General features: G+C 40.2%; 2 protein-coding genes across 2 annotated transcripts in view; both read left to right on the top strand.

Moving 5' to 3' along the window:
- Positions 1-14,202, top strand: part of LOC128700289 (uncharacterized) — a 32,842-nt gene extending 18,640 nt beyond the window's left edge. Inside the window, exons 7-11 of the mRNA XM_070087093.1 lie at positions 3,009-3,246; positions 12,506-12,594; positions 13,558-13,652; positions 13,969-14,132; positions 14,164-14,202. Coding sequence (XP_069943194.1) covers positions 3,009-3,246; positions 12,506-12,594; positions 13,558-13,652; positions 13,969-14,132; positions 14,164-14,202 — 625 coding nt within the window. The remainder of the gene's footprint in view (positions 1-3,008; positions 3,247-12,505; positions 12,595-13,557; positions 13,653-13,968; positions 14,133-14,163) is intronic.
- LOC138852982 (micronuclear linker histone polyprotein-like) lies at positions 14,163-17,316 on the top strand. The gene is made up of 2 exons (XM_070086911.1): positions 14,163-14,804; positions 16,731-17,316. The coding sequence occupies exons 1-2, from the start codon at positions 14,217-14,219 to the stop codon at positions 17,127-17,129; spliced, it is 987 nt and encodes a 328-aa protein (XP_069943012.1). The 5' UTR covers positions 14,163-14,216; the 3' UTR covers positions 17,130-17,316.
- Positions 17,317-22,691: the final 5,375 nt, after the last annotated feature.

Raw genomic sequence — 22,691 nt, forward strand, 5'->3', positions numbered from 1 at the left:
TCATACATTCCCTTCTTTGCCTCCATAGATAACATTTTTTGTCTCCACATATACCTCAATGCACCACTCACCTTTTTTCCTTCATCAATTCTATGATAACCCTCATCTTTCATAAATCCATCCACTGACACATCAACTCCCAAATATCTGAAAACATTCACTTCTTCCATACTACTCCTCCCCAATTTGATATCCAATTTTTCTTTATCTAAATCATTTGATACCCTCATCACCTTACTCTTTTCTATGTTCACTTTCAACTTTCTACCTTTACACACATTCCCAAACTCATCCACTAACCTTTGCAATTTTACTTTAGAATCTCCCATGAGCACAGTATCATCAGCAAAAAGTAACTGTGTCACTTCACATTTTGTAATTGATTCCCATAATTTAATCCCACCCCTCTCCCGAACACCCTACCATTTACTTCTTTTACGACCCCATCTATAAATATATTAAACAACCATGGTAACATTACACATCCCTGTCTAAGACCTACTTTTACCAGGAAGTAGTCTCCCTCTCTTCTACACACCCTAACCTGAGCCTCACTATCCTCATAAAAACTCTTAACAGCATTTAGTAACTTACCACCCATTCCATATACTTGCAACATCTGCCACATTGCTCCCCTATCCACTCTATCATATGCCTTTTCTAAATCCATAAATGCAATAAAAACTTCCCTACCTTTATCTAAATACTGTTCACATATATGCTTCAATGTAAACACTTGATCCACACATCCCCTACCCAGTCTAAAACCTCCTTGCTCATCCGCAGTTCCACATTCTGTTTTACTTCTAATTCTTTCAATAATAACCCTACCATACACTTTTCCTGGTATACTCAGTAAAGTTACTCCTCTATAATTTTTACAATCTCTTTTGTCCCCCTTCCCTTTATATAAAGGGACTATACACGCTCTTTGCCAATCCGATGTTATCCTGACGCCAAATGACTTCAAACAGGCGATAAATGACATGCCCATGCACTCTGCCCCAGGGCCAGACTCATGGAACTCCATGTTCATCAAGAACTGCAAGAAGCCCCTATCATGAGCCTTTTCCATCCTATGGAGAGGGAGCATGGACACGGGGGTCGTCCCACAGTTACTAAAAACAACAGACATAGCCCCACTCCACAAAGGGGGCAGTAAAGCAACAGCAAAGAACTACAGACCGATAGCACTAACATCCCATATCATAAACATCTTTGAAAGGGTCCTAAGAAGCAAGATCACCACCCATCTATCTAGAAACCCATCAGTTACACAACCCAGGGCAACATGGGTTTAGAACAGGTCGCTCCTGTCTGTCTCAATTATTGGACCACTACGACAAGGTCCTAAATGCACTAGAAGACAAAAAGAATGCATATGTAATATATACAGACTTTGCAAAAGCCTTCGACAAGTGTGACCATGCCGTAATAGCGCACAAAATGCGTGCTAAAGGAATAACAGGAAAAGTCGGTCGATGGATCTATAATTTCCTCACTAACAGAACACAGAGAGTAGTCGTCAACAGAGTAAAGTCCGAGGCAGCTACGGTGAAAAGCTCTGTTCCACAAGGCACAGTACTCACTCCCATCTTGTTCCTCATCCTCATATCTGACATAGACAAGGATGTCAGCCACAGCACCGTGTCCTCCTTTGCAGATGACACCCGAATCTGCATGACAGTGTCTTCCATTGCAGACACTGCAAGGCTCCAGGCGGACATCAACCAAATCTTTCAGTGGGCTGCAGAAAACAATATGAAGTTCAACGATGAGAAATTTCAATTACTCAGATATGGTAAACACGAGGAAATTAAATCTTCATCAGAGTACAAAATAAATTCTGGCCACAAAATAGAGCGAAACACCAACGTCAAAGACCTGGGAGTGATCATGTCGGAGGATCTCACCTTCAAGGACCATAACATTGTATCAATCGCATCTGCTAGAAAAATGACAGGATGGATAATGAGAACCTTCAAAACTAGGGAGGCCAAGCCCATGATGACATTCTTCAGGTCACTTGTTCTATCTAGGCTGGAATATTGCTGCACACTAACAGCACCTTTCAAGGCAGGTGAAATTGCTGACCTAGAAAATGTACAGAGAACCTTCACGGCGCGCATAACGGAGATAAAACACCTCAATTACTGAGAGCGCTTGAGGTTCCTAAACCTGTATTCCCTGGAACACAGGCGGGAGAGATACATGATTATATACACCTGGAAAATCCTAGAGGGACTAGTACCGAACTTGCACATGAAAATCACTCACTACGAAAGCAAAAGACTTGGCAGACGATGCAACATCCCCCCAATGAAAAGCAGGGGTGTCACTAGCACGTTAAGAGACCATACAATAAGTGTCAGGGACCCAAGACTGTTCAACTGCCTCCCAGCATACATAAGGGGGATTACCAACAGACCCCTGGCAGTCTTCAAGCTGGCACTGGACAAGCACCTAAAGTCGATTCTTGACCAGCCGGGCTGTGGCTCGTACATTGGTTTGGGTGCAGCCAGCAGCAACAGCCTGGTTGATCAGGCTCTGATCCACCAGGAGGCCTGGTCACAGACCGGGCCGCAGGAGCGTTGACCCCGGAACTCTCTCCAGGTAAACTCCAAGTACCTTCCCCTCTTTCATACATTTATTAAACAAAAATACCAACCACTCCAACACTATATCTCCCCCTGCTTTTAACATTTCTGTCATGATCCCATCAGTTCTAGCTGCTTTACCCCCCTTTCATTAATTATTGTTCATTATTGTTTATTATTAGTGTTGTGGTTATTACAGTATATCAGTGGAAGCACTTAGCTAGTAAGTCATGAAGTGCCTGGGTAATCGGTGGTAATAAGGTGCAATCCATGAAAGGAAAAGGCAACTCCACCTCCTTGGATGATGAGGCCACCAACACAGGTGGGATTGTTTCCATCAGAATGTAACCGAGGCACTTTAATACTACAGTATCAAGCACAAGAGCACTGAGTAGCTGGTATGCCTGGCAGGTATGCGGTAGTGTGGTTGGAGCCCTCGTGGCACTGTGGACCCTTCAGCGACTATCCCAGGATTTATCAGCTTGCAACCTCCACGCTGATTGGAGGCCTGCCAACCTCCCTGTATCCCGTGGTTGACTACGTCTCCTCTCCTGGTGTGGTCATCCCAGCAGGCCTCCTGCTCGTCCTTATCATCTACTACCTTTTGTCTCTCACTGCAGCCCTCAGGGAGGCCAACAGTGACCTCAGGGTAAGTTTGGGCATACAAAACATTGTTTTTTTACTTAAACCATATGTATCTTCATCTTCAACTGCATGTACCCTCATCTTCAATAGCTTTTTTTTTTTTTTTTTTAACAAGTCAGCCGTCTCCCACCGAGGCAGGGTGACCCAAAAAGAAAGAAAATCCTCAAAAAGAAAATACTTTCACCTCACTCGTACATAATCACTGCTTTTGCAGAGGTGCTCAGAACACAACAGTTTAGAAGCATATACATATAAAGATACACAACATATCCCTCCAAACTGCTAATATCCCGAGCCCCTCCTTTAGAGTGCAGGCATTGTACTCCCATTTCCAAGACTCAAGCCCGGCTATATAAAAATAACCGGCTTCCCTGAATCCCTTCACTAAATATTACCCTGCTCACACTCCAACAGATCATCAGGCCCCAAATACCATTCGTCTCCATTACTCCTATCGAACACGCTCGTACACGCCTGCTGGAAGTCCAAGCCCCTCGCCCACAAAACCTCCCTTACCCCTTCCTTCCAACCTTTTCGAGTATGACCCCTACCCCACTTTCCTTCCCCTACAGATTTAAATGCTCTCCATGTCATTCTACTTTGATCCATTCTCTCTAAATGACCAAACCACCTTAACAACCCCTCTTCAGCCCTCTGATTAATACTTTTATTAACTCCACACTCTGAATTTTCTGCATAATATTTACACCACACATTGCCCTTAAACAGGACATCTCCACTGCCTCCTCGCTGCTGCATTCACAACCCAAGTTTCACACCCATATAAGAGTGTTGGTACTACTATACTTTCATACATTCCCTTCTTTGCCTCCATAGATAGTATGTACACTTATCTTCAACTGCATGTACCTTCAGCAACAGCCTGGTTGACCAGGCAAGCCTGGCTCAGGGCTGGGCTCCACGATTAGAAACTCTCGAAACTCATCAAAGGTATATATCAAAGGTCAGGTATATCATATTCAATAGTATGTACCCTTTATCTTAGACAATATGCACCTCTAATCTTTACAGAAAATCTGTTTTGTCATATATTGTATGTTCCAGTAGAAAACCAAGTCACAGGATCTCAGCTCATGTTTTCAATAATGGGCAATTTAAATTTTAAGTTTTCATTTCCAGGAGAAGGGCACCATTTCCATAATGTGTGCTGGAGCTGAATTCATTTCCATTTGTCTCACAATTAAGTCAAGAAGCACCACTGCAGGAGTTACTTAAGCATAGTAACTCCATTGCTTTAGCAGTTCAAGGGAGGGTGTAGGGAAGGGTATGAGGAAGCGTAAATAGATGTAAACAGTCCCACACGAGTCATTGTATATCATTGCTCAGGTTTTACTTCTTTTCATCACCCCATCCCATCTCTGGATATTTATCATGGTATCCAAACAAAGTGCAGGTGATGTTGATAAAAACAAGAAAAAATTAAGTTTGAAACTATGCCTATTTAAAAAATAAAAAATAAGAGGTAATTAACATGTTGAAGGTTGGTGCACATGTCGTGGAGATGGCACAAATGTTTGGTGTTAGAGAATCAACGATTCATTAAATCTGAGACAATGAGACTAAGATAAACGAGTAATCCTCAGTGTGACAGAGCAGAAAGAATGAAGAATGGGTCATTACAGCTAAATGAAATGGAAAGTTTATTAAATGTGTGTGAGGAGGGAGGACAGCCCATTCTCGGTGGTTTATCTGATTTAAAATGCCCAGAGGTATGCATGGTAAAACAAATGGTGGAATATAACAGAATATCTGAGCATTCTGCTGCAACAATCGACTGATAAAGCTGCATCAACATCCCAGGCTCTCCAACCTTCACCACCACATCAACTCCAACCAACAACCTGGACCCAGTAGAGTCAGAGCTATCTTCTCCACTCCAGGATGTTAATTAAGCATCACCAACCAGACTTAAAGGCAATAAATACTGTACAGTATTAATATGACCATTTTATAGCTACATGTACTCTTCCTTTTCACAGTGTGAACTTAACTAAATTTCAGGTATTTCATATAGCATGCTCATCAACAAAATTCATTAGGAAAAGGTATTTTTGAAGAAGTTTAAAAAAAAAAAATCTCGTATTCTGGAGGTGTGAGGAACGTAACCCTACATTTTCCATATACACCTACCATCCGACTTACGACCTGCTCGACTTACGACCGTGTTTTTTATGCCAAATTTCTGGGAAATAAACAACTATTTGTGTTGTACACAGTGTTTATCCTAAACCTTACAGTATAAAATACAGTACTAACAACATAAAAAGTAAAGTAAAACATGAAATACCAAAATAAAACAATAAAGTCATTACAAAAATGTTTTGTTGATATTCAGTAGTAAAGTTCGACTTACGACCAGTTTCTCGGAACCGAACTCGGTCATAAGTCGGATGGTAGGTGTACTTTTCATTCCATAAGTCGAGATCATTGGTAGCGCAGTCTTTAGGAACATAACCTGCTTGAATTATGAATGTGCACTGTATTTTCATGTGCTACCTTGACATACCAAAGGGTCATTTAGATTTCATCACACCTCTTCATTGGCCATTTTTCTTTAACACATTGGCCATCTCTCATCAAGATAGGGTGACCTTCACCATCACCATCTTACCTGAGACACGCTGACATTACAGGATTTACATTATTTATTATGGGAAATATTGCTTCAGTTTTCGTCAGACTATCTGGAAGGAATTAAAGATGAAAACCGAAGTTCCACTGTACAATGTGATGCCCGTAGTTGTGCTTCTTGTGTTCACTCTGCAAGGATGGGACAGTGGGTAGTAGTCTTGTACTCAAATAATTTTAAAATTTATATCCAAGATTTTTTTTTTTATAAAGTGCAATGAAATATTACTACGACATACTTAGTTTTAGCTATGTCCCTGTACAATATAATTTGTGTGGTGAGGAATTTTGAACAAAATTGGCAAAATTATTTAAAGGAAAAATAATTATATTATACTGGAAAATACAAAAGGCAAACTGCCAACAACAAAGAAGAAAAGAGACAAATTACAAAACAAGCTTTTTATTTAGGAAATGTCTCGCTCTGTAAATCTTTCAGGATGGTGGGTTGGGTGACACTAGCAACTTGGGTAACAGTCAGAATCATTTTATTTTTGTATTGAAAACTGTACAGGATCAAGTGAAGCGAAATTGAATGCAAAGGCCAAAAAAAAAAAAGGGGGGGGGGAGGGGACGAAAATGTAATATCCTACTTTTGCTTTTGCAAGAACATCAGTTGGGCTTCACTTGATCCTGCACACTGTAATAACCCTTTTGAGTTTAGCACTTAGCTTTGATTGCAATAATAATGATCCTGTACAGTCACCTAAAACACTTTTGGTATTATCAGTTTTGCATAAATCTGTCATTAGTGTTGTCATAATGAAAACAATTTTTATTTTTTAGGTAATCTTCAGGAAACATCTTGGATATGATCCTCATGCCCCTTTTTTTATATTATTAACACATCGGCCGTTTCCCACCAAGGCAGGGTGGCCCGAAAAAGAAACTTTCATCACTCACTCTATCACTGTCTTGCCAGAGGCATGTCTACACTACAGTTATTAAACTGCAACATTAACACCCCTCCTTCAGAGTGCAGACACTGTACTTCCCATCTCCAGGACTCCAGTCCGGCCTGCCGGTTTCCCTGAATCCCTTCATAAATGTTACCTTGCCTACACTCCAACAACACACAGTCCTAAAAACCATTTGCCTCCATTCGCTCCTGTCTAACACACTCATGCACTCTTGCTGAAAGTACAAGTCCCTCACACACAAAACCTTTACTCCCTACCTCCAACCCCTACCCACCCTTCCCTCCACCACAGATTTGTATACTCTGTCATTCTATTTCATTCCATCCTCTCTACATGTCCAAACCACCTCAATAACCCCTCCTCAGCCCTCTGGATAATAGTTTTGGTAATCCCACTCCTCCTCCTCCTAATCTCCAAACTACAGATTCTCTGCATTATATTCACACCACACATTGCCCTCAGACATGACATCTCCACTGCCTCCAGCCTTCTCCTTGTTGCAACATTCACCACCCATGCCTTACACCCATACAAGAGCATTGGTATAACTATACTCTCATACATTCCCCTCTTTGCTTTCATGGATAAAGTTTCGTCTCAACAAACTCCTCAGTGCACCACTCACCTTTTACCCCTTGTCAATTCTATGATTCACCTCGTCCTTCATAGACCCATCTGCTGACACATCCACTCCCAGATATCTGAACACATTCACCTCCTCCATACTCTCTCCCTCCAATCTGATATCCAATCTTCCATTGCCTAATTTTTTTTATCACTTGACTCTTTCCTATGTTTGCTTTTAATTTCCTTGTTTTACATACCCTACCAAACTCATCAACCAACCTCTGCAACTTCTCTTCAAAATCTCCCAAAACAGTGTCATCAGCAAAGAGCAACTGTGACAACTCCCACTTTGTGTTAGATTTTTTTATCTTTTAACCGCATACCACCTGCCAACAGCCGAGCATTCACTTCTCTTACTACTCCACATATAAATGTATTGAACAACCATGATGACATCACACATCCCTGCCTAAGGCCTACTTTTAATGGGAAATAATCCCCCTCTCCCCTACATACTCCAACCTGAGCCTCACTATCCTCATAAAAACTTTTCACTGCCTTCAATAACCTACCTCCTATGCCATACATTTGCAACATCTGCCACATTGCCCCCCTATCCACCCTATCATATGCCTTTTCCAAATCCATAAATGCTACAAAAATCTTTTTACCCTTATCCAAATACTGTTTACCCATGTGTTTCACTGCAAACACTTGGTCTACACCCCCCCCCCTACCTTTCCTAAAGCCTCCTTGTTCATCTGCTATCCTGCTCTCCGTCTTACTCATAATTCTATCAATAATAACTCTACCATACACTTTACCAGGTATACTCAACAGACTTATTCCCCTATAATTTTTACACTCTTTTGTCCCCTTTGCCTTTATACTAAGGAACTATGCATGATCTCTGCCAATCCCTAGGTACCTTACCCTCTTCCATACATTTTTTTTTTCCACTAGTCGGCCGTCTCCCACCTAGACAGGGTGACCCAAAAAGAAATAAAATCCCCAAGTACAACAGTTTAGAAGCATATATAAAGATACAATATAAAAAGCGACCTGAAATAATGTAATAAACTCCACATAGAATATAATATCAGGGGCCCAATTATATATACTGTCCTATTACACATCCCTCCAAACTGCCAATATCCCAAGCACCACCTTTACCCTTTGACTGTCGCAAACCCCTTTCTGAAACTGTCATTCTATGTCGCAAAATTTTTGGAAAAAAAAAAAAAAAATTTCTTATGAAATGATAGAGAATATATTCCCGATGGTAATGACACCAAAAGTACAAAATTTAGTCGAAAACTCATGGAATTACACTCCCACGAAGTTAGCGGTCTCGGCGACATATACGCATAGGCGATTTCGCCGACTTTGAGCCCTGTTTTTGGCCAATTCCATTGTTCCAGTTGACCAAACTCGTAGCTATTTCTTTAGAACTCCATTTTTTCTATCAATTGAGTACAAGAAAAATTACCCAATAAAGTGGTCAGAAATTGGCAATTTTACCAATTTCATGCAAATTAAAAAAGATGCCAATTTCAAAATAGGGTCCAGAATAAACAATGTAGACATTCTTGGAACTAAAATAACATATCCTCTGTTCATTAGTCACATCTCTAGGCCCCTCTTATATTACTATTGCATTCTATTTTGATGTTTTATTCATACAAAAAATACAAAATTTATTGTTATGCAGACTACTGCATTATTGTAAAAATGATATAATTAATATCAGTGCACTAGTGAAAGAATATTAGACTTCCCAGTTGACGTGTATTGGACGTGTGGTGTGATTTGCTTACTCTTGAACATTGGTAAAAATCGAACATTTCCGCTACTTTGAGCTCATTTTCAAGATAGTTTTCATCGTGAAACTAATCAAAATCATCTCCATTTCTGCAATATGTTTAACATTTTATCACATGAGACCATGAAAACGAGAATACAATGATAAATCCTATACGAAAATACACCTCAAAGTCGGCATTTTAATAAAAAAAAACAGTCAAGTTTTTTTTTTCTCATTATGCACTGTGTGCACACAGACACATTATCTCACATGTGGGCCTACTAGCTTTCTCCTGCTTGATTTGAAGCCGCTAGAATTATTGAGTATACAGTGGTCCCTCGTTTTTCGTAATTAATCCATTCCTGGAGCCTTTACTATAAACAAAATTTACGATTTACGAATCAATTTTCCCCATAAGAAATAATGTAAATACAATTAATCCGTTCCTGACACCCAGAAGTATTAAAACAAAAAAATTTTTTACATGAAATATACATGTATTACATAAACAATACAATGGGAAATGATGAATGAAACATTAACAGCATAACACTTACCTTTATTGGAGATTCTTCTTAGTGTATGGGAGACTGGAGGAGGAGGAGAGAGTGGATTGTTTATAGTTTGGAAGGAGAATCCCCTTCCATCAACACCTCAAGCACCATTTGCTTTTCTGGGGTTGCTTCTCTTCTCTGTTTCTTAATGCCACTAGGACCACCTTGAGAGTCACTGGAGTCCTGTCTCGCAAAATAACTGTGGAGAGAGCTCTGTTTCTGGCATCTCTTTAACACTTCCCTAAAATGGCCCAAGACTTTGTCACTGTACATGTTGCCAACCTGGCTTGCAACAACCTTGTTAGGGTGATGTTTCTCCATAAAGCTTTCCATCTTACCCCACATAGTAAAAATCTCTTTAATTTCTGAAGAAGGCACCTTCTTCCATCTCTCTTCCTCTTCCTCCTCTGCAGCAAGATTCTGAGCTGCGATGTGTTGCTCTTCCTGCTGAAGCTCTTGCAGCTCCTTAGTGGTGAGCTCTTCATTGTGGTCTTCCACCAATTCTTCCACATCCTCCAAACTCACATCCAACCCCATGGAACTCCCCAGTGCCACAATTGATTTTACAACAGACATAGGCTCATTAGGGTCAGTCCCAAATCCTTCAAAATCCCTCTTGTTGACACAATCTGGCCACAATTTTCTCCAGGCAGAGTTCAAAGTCCTGGTAGTCACTCCCTCCCAAGCCATACCTATAAGGGTTATGCAATGGAGGATGCTGAAGTGTTCTCTCCAAAATTCCCTTAGGGTCAAGTGAGTGTCTGTGGTCAGAGTCAAGCACCTGTGAAACATTGCTTTTGTGTAGAGTTTTTTAAAGTTTGCAATAACCTGCTGGTCCATGGGTTGGAGGAGAGGAGTGGTATTCGGGGGCAAGAACTTTACTGTGATGAACCCAAACTCCTCGAAAATTAGGTCATCCAGGTTTGGAGGATGAGCAGGTGCATTGTCCATTACTAGCAGGCACTTGAGATCCAATTTCTTTTCCAGGAGATACTTCTTCACACTAGGGCCAAACACTTCATTGAACCACTTGACGAAAATTTCCCTCGTGACCCATGCCTTACTATTAGATTTCCAAAACACACACAATTTACTCTTCATAACATTGTTTTTCCTGAACACTCTGAGATTTTCAGAATGGTACACTAGTAATAGCTTCACTTTGAAATCCCCACTAGCATTAGTACAAAACATAAGCGTCAGCCTGTCTTTCATAGGTTTGTGTCCTGGCATTGCCTTTTCCTCTTGTGTAATGAAGGTCCTCTTTGGCATTTTCTTCCAAAAGAGGCCTGTTTCGTCACAATTGAACACTTGTTCAGGTTTCAGTCCTTCAGCCTCTATGTACTCCTGGAATTCATGCAGATATTTTTCAGCCGCCTTGTGGTCCAAACTGGCAGCCTCGCCATGCCTTACCACACTGTGTATGCCAGTACGGTTCTTAAATCTCCCAAACCAGCCTTTGCTGGCCTTAAATTCACTCGCATCACCACTATTTGCAGGCAATTTCTTTACCAAATCTTCATGCAACTACCTAGCCTTTTCACAAATAATCGAAGTCATAAGAGTATCTCCTGCTAATTGTTTCTCATTTATCCACACCAATAATAACTTCTCAACCTCTTCCAGTACTGGTGATCTCATTTTTGTCAGCATAGTTACTCCCTTTGCAACAGCAGCATCCTTTATTTCCTTTTTCTTGGCCACTATGGAACATAAGGTTGTGTAGGGTTTCTCATACATCCTGGACAGTTCGGCCACACTTGTACCACTTTCATATTGTTCGATGATGGTTTTCTTAAATTCAATCGTATTTCTCACCTTCTTTACCACAGGCTTGGCACTAGGAGCTTTCTTTGGAGCCATGGTAGCTTATTTAGTATACTTTCAAGCACTAAAATAAATGGAATATTATGAAATATTTCGCTGGAGCACGTGAGGGGACCTTCACTCACTGGTAAACAATGCCAGACTGGTTGCCGCCCCGGCTCATGCCGTGGGTATGCGTTCCGGACAAACTACGACTCGCGAGTCAACCTATGAAAAGCGAGTCCATGTTTATACGAAAATACCCCTATGATTGGCGAAATTTACGATTGCCGGGAACTACGAAAAGCGGGGGACCACTGTATATACGTCCGAAACACTGGCTCGTAAGACTTATATATATGACCAAAACAGTCAAAGGGTTAAAGTGCAAGCATTGTACTTCCCATTTCCAGAACTCAAGTCCGGCTATATAAAAATAACTGGTTTCCCTGAATCCCTTCACTAAATATTACCCTGCTCACACTCCAACAGCTCGTCAGGTCCCAAAAACCATTCATCGCCATTCATTTCTGTCTAACATGCTCGTGCACACTTGCTGGAAGTCCAAGTCCCTCGCCCACAAAACCTCCTTTACCCACCAGTCACTCTTCTTCCCTCCCGCACCCACTTTCCTGTAAAGACAAACTTCTGCCGAACACTAACACTGTATTCTTAAACTTACCCCATACATCTTCTACCCCATTGCGTGCATTCTCACTAGCCCATCTGTCCTCCAACAGTTGTTTATATCTTAACCCTAACTGCCTCTTACCCTTATGAACTTCAAATACAAAAGTCAAACTATTCTGTCATTACTCAAGCTGCAAATTTCACCCCTCCACCCCCAATCCTTAAGCTCTGCATAGAGCAAAAGGTCCCAGTAAAAGCTTGTTCTACAATGTCTTTTTTCTTCAGAATATAGATATATAAACATTATTTTGACCTAATGATTAATTTTCGCAGGATCAGCTCCGTCAGGAGAGGTCAGCAGAGAAGCGCAAGGCTCAGGACGCTCGCTCAGGCAAGGGTCGTCCAGAGACACCTACCACCAGGTCAGGCTCACTACTACTTGGGCATGTTTGAAGTGGAACATGTATCTAGAAGGATATCATGTGCCTAGATGAAGAGTGATATTAGATGGCTAGATGGAGGTAGGCCTAAATGTAACTAGACACAGAATATGGTTCTGTGTAGACTAATAACATGGAAAATTATTTTGTTAAAGTGTAATGTGAAGAATATGATTGATGAAGACTCCTGCAAGAACTTGACCAGAAAATTATTATTATTTATTACAATAGAAATTAAGTGCTAAACCCACAAGGGTCATAGAGCTAAGATTATTATATATTCATGGTGAAGCATTAAATGCTTAGGGGTCATACATTGCCTGTGGAAAAGGACGTAGTATTCATATTTGATCCAAGGATGAAGAGGAGCTAGCTCCACTTCCTTGGATCAATAGCCCTTCCCTAGCATCAACATACTAGCCCTAATGGGTTTCTTTTATGAACAGAGGTACACGAAGAAGGGCCAATTGTACCTTACTCTAAATCATGTCTCTTGACAAGGAACAATCACCAAGCAAATAAAGGGAAAGGCAAACACAAATGGGTAACTTTTTAGTACCTGTATATTCCCTTTACCAACATATTTACAATATGTACAAAATGTAATAAAGCAGCTGAATGATAATGAGCAAAAGAGCAAAGCAAGTCACTGCAGTTTATCCACGTTAAGATAGACCAGAGCTGTAAGTGTCCTCGACCAACCTTTCCACAACCTGTCTTCAGCAGGTTGTGGAAAAAACGGCAACAATTCTGACAGCGAATCATACTCGGGGCCCCTTTCCAAAATACTCCAATGTGACTGCCAGTTTGGCTGGTACAGAGGGTATGCATGAATGGAAGTGATGAATACCAAATAAATTGTAACGTACTTGGCTCATGTCAGTTTCCTTCCCTCAACATGGGTTATAATGGTTATTCCTGTGGACTGATATTTGTGTGTTGCAGGTGGGGCAGAGTGGCACCAATGACACCCATGCCTAGGGCACGTCTTGATGCCACCAGCGACCCGGAGAAGCCAGCAAACAAAAAGACTTCATCTGGTACGTCTAGCGCAGCACACTGTCGTTAACTGGCACAGACTAAGTTAAAAAAAATTAATCGAAGAATATTGAGACCATTAACATTATTCTGTACATTTGTGAAATATTGAACTCTACAAGGGTGTATACAAGTTGTCTACTTTTTTAATACAATTTTTTTTTTGTGTAACAGTGGGTTCAAGACTTAATATGGGAAGTCAGTGGACCCCCACACAAGTATAGTAATGTATTTATGGAATGCATATGCAAGTTTATGTACTATTCATATTGCCTTTTTGCTATTTTATATTCCAATATAGAATACCTTGTCTTACAGCACTGTCTCCTGAAGGTGAAAATTACCCAGTCATTCCTCTGTCTGACCCTTCCCGTGGAAAGGATGAGGGCTCCTGGCCTGATGATGTTACTGATTTAGAACATTCTGAGGTATTTGATGACTCCCTCTCTGAGCCACGAAGAGCAGGGAAAGACATGTCAAGTGTAGACAGAGATACACATACAACTAAACAAGAGGGCCAGAGACATGAAAGGGACAGAGGAAAGGATGTAGAAAAGGAAAACGGAATGGAATCATCTCCAAGAAGTCCCTACTCCAGACCAAAGAATAGACGCAATTCCCATTCACATGGAACTGAAGATGAAAAAAGTTTGTCAAAGACACAAAGGGGGAGGCAAAGAACCTCTGGAAGCCAGCACAGATCTAGCAGAACATCACAGGACAGGAAACAATCTGATGAAAGTAGCCACAGGGATTCACCAACCATGTTTAAGTCTGGTCACAGAGAAAGCATCGACTCGCCAAAAGAGAGGAAGAGAAAGGGCTCTGGACCTCAGTCAAATAAAATAAAGCATAAAATGCCAGAGGAATGTGTTCAGGAGTTGAATGAAGTTCTACAGCACAAAGAGGCCAAGCAAAGGAAATCTTCAAGGTTTACAAACAAGACAGAGCCACAAAAAGTCATAGAGCCTGAGACACCGACAAAAATTGCAACACAAGCTCATCACCACCGTGAGCCCTCAATCTTAAAGATGGAAGACCTCCATAGGAATTCTCAAGGCAAGAACAACCAACAAAAGAATGGTACTCAGCCAGGCCACCATCGCAGTAGCTCTGAAGATTCTCAGAGTATGCATACCATCCCAGTTATCAAGGTAAGTGAGCTCTATTATTTAATTATTTGGTAGTCAATAAAATTGAGAAGAATGATGAAAAACAAATGCAAAAACAAACAAAAAAAATTATTATGACTACGTTTTGTTCTGTAGAGTGATATGTTGTCACAATAAAAACATTATAACTAAAACAAATAAAGGTAAGATAATAACCAAAAGCAATAAAAGCATTGTGCTTAATATAAGGTTGAGATAACAGCTTCTCTAAGCTTGTAAAATTAAGCAAACCAGAAATTAAAAGCTTCTGGTACTGGAGAAAAATACTTATTATTATTACACTCAAAACTAATTGCTAAACTGGAGAAAAGTATAGTATTTTTTTTTCTCAGTACTAAAAATAACTTAATATCCAAGGAACTGATGCTGTTCTCCAATTCTTTTAATTAAATCTGATTACCTCCCATTTCCCTGACACTGTTTGACCCCTATGTCCAAGGGATATACCCTCAGACGTGTACAACCCTGCCCCCATTTATCTTTGCACATCTCGCTACATTTATTGTATATTAAGGGTCATACATCCATTTCAGAAATGGGAGATGATGATAATTTAAAAGAAGGGGTGAATTTCTCAAATTCCTTCAATCAAGAGCCCTTCACTGGCAACAAGGCAACTCCCCCTTCTCCTTGAATAATGATTAATATAGAGTTTAGGGAAGTGTGTGATTAACTTTCAAATGAATATATTTGAGAGAGATGAGAGGCTGTATGTTTTCAGAACCCCTTGATGTATTACAGAAAGAAAAGACAAACTATTTAAATTTAACTCTTTCAGGGTCCGTGCCATAGATCTACGGCTTTACGTTCAGGGTCCAAACTGTAGATCTACGCCATGAGCTCAGCTCACTCTGATAAGCTGTGAGTGGTAAATTTGGGCCTAGATATGAGAGAATACATCTATGCGGTATGTGTGCACCACACAAAACAAATCCTGCAGCACACAGTGTATAAAAAGAGAAAAAAAACAGACCGTGATTTTCGATTAAAACAGCGACTTTGCAGTGTTTTTCGTATGTTTTTTTATAGTTGCATTTGCAATTTCTTGGTCTCATTTGATAGAATGGAAGACATATTACAGAAATAGAGATGATTGTGATTGGTTTTAGCACTGGAAATGGCTTGAAACTGAGCTCAAAGTAGCGGAAATGTTAAATTTTTGCTGATGTTCAAGAGTAAACAAACGACCTCACACGTCTAATACACGCCAGCTGGTGGGTTTAATATACATTCACAATTGTAGTGATGATATTTATAAAATTATTACAATATTGCATAACAGTAATTCTTCTATTTTTTGGCTTGAATAAAAATTCATTATGTGAATAAAAAATAAAAAATGGAATTCATTTGTAAAACCTCAAAATGTAACTAATGAACAGAGGAAATGTTAGTTTAGTGCCAGGAATACCTACATTGTTTATTCTCGACCCTATTTTGAAATTGCAATATTTTGAACTGTGTTAAATTGGCCAAATTACCAATTTCCGATCACTTTATTTTGTAGTTGAAACAGTTGACTTGGCGATTTCTTGTGCTCAATCGATAGAATAGAAGTAATACTAGTGAAATAGCTAAGAATCTGGTCGACTGGAATAATGTAATTGGCCTAAAATGGGAGTCGAAGTCAGCAAAATCGCTGATTCATAAATATCGCTGACACATCAAAATTCGTGAGAGCATAATTTCGCCAATTTTCCATCAAATTTCGTACTTTTTGTTTTATTATCTTCAGAAAAAGACTCTCTACCATTTCATAAGAAAAAATAACAAAATTTAGTTTTGAAAATTCTTGGACCCTGGTGTGCACTTTGAAATTTGGCCTCTGGACCCTGAGAGGGTTAATGCCCTTTGCTGCTGTAGGAAGAGAGTAAGAATAATGGATATAAATTTTGATTTTTCATTTAGATTAGCAAGGAGGACAGCGTGGAGAGATCTCTTCAACAGGCTAAGTTAGAGAGGCAGGAAAAAATGCAAGATGATCAATGCACCCTAAGCGAGCAGCAGTCGCTGAGCACAACAGACACTGCCTCTCTTTCTCCAGTCAAAAAGAAAGACTTGGTAGAAATGCAAAACGTGGGTCAAGTTCAACCAAATGGAGCACACCAAACTCATTCCATGCCCAAGTCTCCGCCAACAGAGACTGACCTGGATGATCCTTACTTTTTCGAGTATGATCCTACACAGACTTCTGAAACTGTAGCTCTTCTGGGAAAAAACAAGGACAAGAGTAAACAGACAGACAAAATGGATGAGCTACCTGACACACACAGTTCAGATGATGAGGCAACACTGGTAGACCAGTGAAGGTAACAGCCAAGGATCAGCATAACTAGCTTATTTATATAATAAATAATTTCAGAATTACATTGTGGTCAGAGTTTCATCTGTTGCTATTCAGATTTTTCAAGTTATGAATATTGTATTTAATAATAGAGCCTGGGAAAAGGGAGATAATCAGGTTGATAAAGAAAAGGAAGGAGTAAGAACACAAGAAAGGAGCTCTGGCAGCAGGCCTACTGGCCCATGCTAGGCAAGTCCAGCTCACACCCACTTACATGCTTGATTAACCTATTTTTAAAGTTACACAAGTTTTTTAGCTTCAATGATACTACTTGAGTGTTCCACTCATCCACAACTTTAATATCAAACCAGTGCTTTTCTTATGTACTTTCTAAATCTAAACTTTTCCAATTTGAACCCATTGCTGCAAGTCCTATCTTAGTTGGATATTTATAGCACATTTTTTACATCCCTTTATTTATTCCTGTTTTCCATTTATACACCTCAATCATATCCCCTTAATCGTACACCACACCAGACAGTGCAGATTCAGCACCCTCAGTCTATCCTCATGAAAGATTTCTGATACACGGGCTCAACTTTGTCGTCCTTCTCTGTACTTTTCCAGCTCATTTATGTCCATTCTGTAATAGTGAATAAGATGGTGCAGCATAATCTAAATGAGGCTTAACCAACAATACATATATAAAGTTGAAAAATAACCTGAAGACTCCTACTATTTATACTTCTTGATAGGAAGCCAAGAATTATATTTCCACTGCTAACACTTACACACTGCTGTCTTGGCTTTACTGATAACCAGAACTCCTAAATCTCTTGCATTCAGTGATTAAATCTACATTTAGTTAAGTGCCATGGTTTTCTTCTTTTCCAAGGCTTAGAACTTTGTACTGCACTGTATAACCCTTGCGGGTAGCGCTTTTTTTGATCATAACAATAATGAGAACTTTGTATTTGTCTAAATTAAACTGCATCAGTCTAGAGTGCTACAGCACTTGTATCCTTTAGATCATGAGCCCTTTACCTTAGTCACTAATGAGTCAGATTTCTCTTACCAACTACTCACAAGTGAAGAATAAAACAAATATATACAGTACAATATGTATAATGTATCAATGGTTATTCTTGATGTGATGTGCTTGTACGACAAGACAGTGCCAATAATTGGTAGATATTTACTTACCATATGACCAGTTGAGTGAAGTCAACCTGCTTGCACTTTGTAAATCTTAACACAATTGTGGAGAAAAGATGTTTGCAGAACATGCATTAGTTAGGACTGCATCCACTTTCCCTAGGTTTATCATGGCTCAGGGCGAGTACAGTGGACCCCCGGTTTACGATATTATTTCATTCCAGAAGTATGTTCAGGTGCCATTACTGAAAGAATTTGTTCCCATAAGGAATATTGTGAATTAGATTAGTCCATTTCAGACCCCCAAACATACACGTACAAATGCACTTACATAAATACACTTACATAATTGGTCGCATTGGGAGGTGATCGTAAACCGGGGGTCCACTGTATATATGATGTTGGGTGTATAGTGTACTTTGAACTCTTCTTCCCTCCCCCTTCCCCCGCCCCCTTTTTTGTTTTAAGTATCCTGTTGGTCGAGATTAAATTTTGGTCCTCTAGATACCTAATAACTGAGGCACCCTTACCAGATCTTACTACACCCACAGACCTTCCTCAGGATCCAGTATCACTCTTGGACAACTGCTTGGTGCCCAAACCAGCTTTTGGTATTCAGTTTAATCATTATGGTACCTCTGACCTTCACTTTACCTTGACCTTTAACTTAGCTTCTCCCACATTGCTTCAGCAATTTTCAGTTCTTCTGAGTGTCCAATAGCAGACCAACAAACTGACCCATATCTATTGAGCTCGTCAAGACATCCCCCTCCATCTGGAAACCTCTTCCACTTCGGGATACCTATAAACATCAGTCATGGGAAAAAAATTGCACTTGATTCCACCATACCTAACGTGTATATCAATGACCATCACATTGTACAAGAACTTTTATCTTTCACAGGACAAGATGACGATATGTGATTAAAAAACGTTTTGACATGCATCAAGGTGCATGACAACACCCAGGCTGAGAAGCTGTTGTCCCTACAGCCCCCCCCCCATACACTACACCCTGAACTTAACATGTTGAACTGTTATCCCACACATGACAGTACAGAGAAACTTTCTTGAATATGCCCCAGATATCCAGAAACCACTCCTTCAAATAACTGATGATGAAATGCATATCCTTTTAGCCCAATGATAAAGGTATCCCTAGCAATAAACGGCTAAATTAACATTTAACTGTCCTTACTGCCACCCTCAGTTTACACAGCATGCCACAGCTTAGCAGTTAGAGAACTAAAGCTAACACCTCAATGATGTTACAATACTGGTGGAATGGACACGGTACTGCCATTACAAGAAGTATGCCCAGTCTGCAGAGAACTAGACCATGACAATCGTGTTTGCAATTGTCCACGATCTTGCCTAAACTGAAGTGAAAGGCACCCCTCGTATTCTCACTAGTGCCCAGTTTTCCTCTGGGAAAGCAAGATACAGAATTTATGAAAGAGGACTGTCATGCCAAAGCTCTACGATGCCAGAAAGGTAAATTACGAAGTATCTCATTCCAGGCAGGCAGTGTCACCTATTGACTCTTCAGATGCAAATTATTTTACCTATAACAAATCTCACTCCAAAGCAACTCAACCTCTTCAGCCTCTGAGCACATCACATTATAAAACATCCCTGTATAAAACCCTTATAAAGCCCTAACCTCCAGTTTTTTTATATCTACACCCTTGGACTTTTGCACCACTTTCAGAATCTGTATTAACCCCCAATCATCTCTGAGAGACCACAAATTAATTGCTTCAAGGCTCTAATCCCATCTATATCTAAGGCTCTCAGAAATACACGCTTCCCTGCACTCCTCTCATGACTTCCCTAGACAGAGCCAAATCTATCCTTACAGCCTTCATCCCCAAGACTTCAAATATGTCCTAGTTACCTCTTCCCTAGACAACCACTAATGAACCCACCTGCTATCCCTACCTTACACCCTTCACATCACATCATTTTTAGCTTCTCTGACCATCACAAGTTATTTCGTGAAATCCTGCCACTTTGAAAGATTTCAGAATGCTTAACATTCACAAACGGGCAAAATTATTTACAAATATCTGTCCATAGCAGGATTCAAACCTGTGCACTATGCATCAAAGTACACAGTACTTTAGCCACACAGCTGGACTCCAGATAATAAGTATGAGAGCCTAGACAAAGTGTATCCCATACCCTGGATTGCCAGGCTTGTGATAAGTTATTTCGTCAAATCCTGCCATAGGCAGTAAACTTCCAGAGAGATTTTGGAATGCTTAACAAGTCACAAACAGGTGAAATTTACAAATATTATCTCAGTTCACAACAGGATCTGAGCCTGTTCTCTCTGCACCCAAGTATGTAGTACTTTATCCACACAGCCAGGCCCTACATAAGTATGAGTGCCCACCACTGCTTAACTTCATTTGTCTGTAGTACATAGGCTTCTCCATGTATATGCTGCACTTTCATCAAGACTGATGGACTGAAAACATTGAATCCTGGCTAAGGGACTGATTACTTCAAACTCTTCCTCATCTTCCACCATTCACTGGATTGGACTGAAGCCACTGGCTGGCAAAACGTTTCCAGAACAAAAATACCCTAATGTTGCACAAATGTCTCGCTTGGTTGTAATCTTTGCATAGTATCTGGTAGACTTTTTTTTTTTTTTTTTTTTGTAACTGGATGTTTATGGTTGTCTTCTATCTTCTTTCCTGCAGTGCTGTATGGCCCTTGTGGTTTAGCACTTCTTTTTTTATTATAATAATAATAATAATATCTTCTTTCCTAGGAAAGTTTTCCAGGTCATTTGATACATTCAGAAGATTTCATTGAAAAGCTAAAGAACAGAAGGATGTTAAGTCTGGATGTGACTTCCTTGTTACTAGAGTACCAGTCAATGTTATGAATTTCCTTGAAACCAAATTGCTCCCATATCTAAAGGAATTTGCACTTTCCAACCAGAAAATCTTAGCCCTCACCAAATGTTCTCTTTCAGCAATGAATTCAATAGAAATTTGATTGCAGTGTGGGGAGCCCACTCTTCCATACTTGCTAATCTATACATGAAATACCCCTCAAGGGAGGTTTTTTAATGCTGGTGTGGGGTTCATGATCTAGGGAACTGGATCTGTGCTCGGGTTCCCTGAATTGTCTGAATACCTTCCATCACTCCCCCCCCACATGCGATGTATAATCCTATGGGTTTAGCGCTCCCCAATGATTATAATATACATGAAATACTCTGAAACTATCATCCTTCCCAGCATCAAACTACCAGACATGATCTGGGACAAATATGTTGATATATTCACCATGTGGGATGACAATTTTGACACATTCTTCGAGAATCTTAATCTCTTTCCCTCATTCGATACTTTTGAGTGTGAATATTCATCTTGGGAGATCTGTAACACACAGGATTAGCTTAGTTATCCTTCCCTCATATTTTCCAGTGTATTTAATAAACCTTCCTGAGAACTGGCACCCTAAGAAATTATTATTATTATTAAAGATTCGGCAGTATTCTCCCGGCCTTGGCTCTCTGTCTAGGGAGTGTCTGAGACCTAAGTCTCCCATGGGAGGAGGCACAAGTACCCCTTCATCTTTGGGACCAACTGTCCCCAGGCCTAGCCACATTCCCCAACCTCACGGGGCTCATAGGGAGAAGCTAGGTCTCTCTGGTCTGCCATCCCCGCCCCAAGGGAGTTATTAGGAATGACAGGCTTGTGAGCTGCAAGCTCGGGCTCAAGCACCTACCTTACCCTAGAAGGGTTGGGCATGGTGTCGATGACCCTAAGGAAACTGAATAAAAAATCTACGGGGGAAAAATGGGTTGTCCCAAACAACTATGTAAAAAAAAAAAAAGGGGGGGGGGAGACCAGGATACAGGTGAACCTACTACTATTAGGTAAAAATTACTGGTTTATTTTACATTGCTAGTTATTTGAAGCATGTGGGGTTGGGTTAACATAAGACTACTGGGCCAAGTTGGACACAGTGGGATTTATTAAGCGACACACTTGGTACAAGTAAACATTGAAAAATTAAAGCCACATTTTAAACGTGATAGAGATGAATACATTTAAGGATGTAGTAGTAACCAAGAAAAATAGTAATACTTGCATAAAATGCGAGACTGCGTGTCCAAGACGTGGTGACTGCTACCAACCCTGGCATCAGCTCGCTGCAATATTGCGAGATCGCAGATTTCTGTATCTTGCTCTTCAAAACATATCTGAATTGTGTGCATAAGTTTTATCTTGTATAAGCTATGAATGAGAAAGGATTGTCATATTTAGTTAAGCGAAAGTAGTCCGTCACTTTTAGTACATGCTTTGGCCTAACTTATACACAGCTCAAACACACAGAAAAGAAACCACCCATGGCAAAATGTTTCCTCAATAAATGTTCTGAAATGTGCAAAAGTTTCCTTATGT

This window comes from Cherax quadricarinatus, chromosome 20 (assembly GCF_038502225.1).
Source record: "Cherax quadricarinatus isolate ZL_2023a chromosome 20, ASM3850222v1, whole genome shotgun sequence".
Taxonomy (NCBI): Eukaryota; Metazoa; Arthropoda; class Malacostraca; order Decapoda; family Parastacidae; genus Cherax; species Cherax quadricarinatus.

Bases quoted from the DNA above. Each gene is read 5' to 3' on its own strand.
- LOC138852982 (XM_070086911.1), top strand. From the start codon at position 14,217: ATGGAATCATCTCCAAGAAGTCCCTACTCCAGACCAAAGAATAGACGC. The intron at 14,805-16,730 runs GTAAGTGAGCTC...TTTTTCATTTAG, and splicing joins ATACCATCCCAGTTATCAAG to ATTAGCAAGGAGGACAGCGT.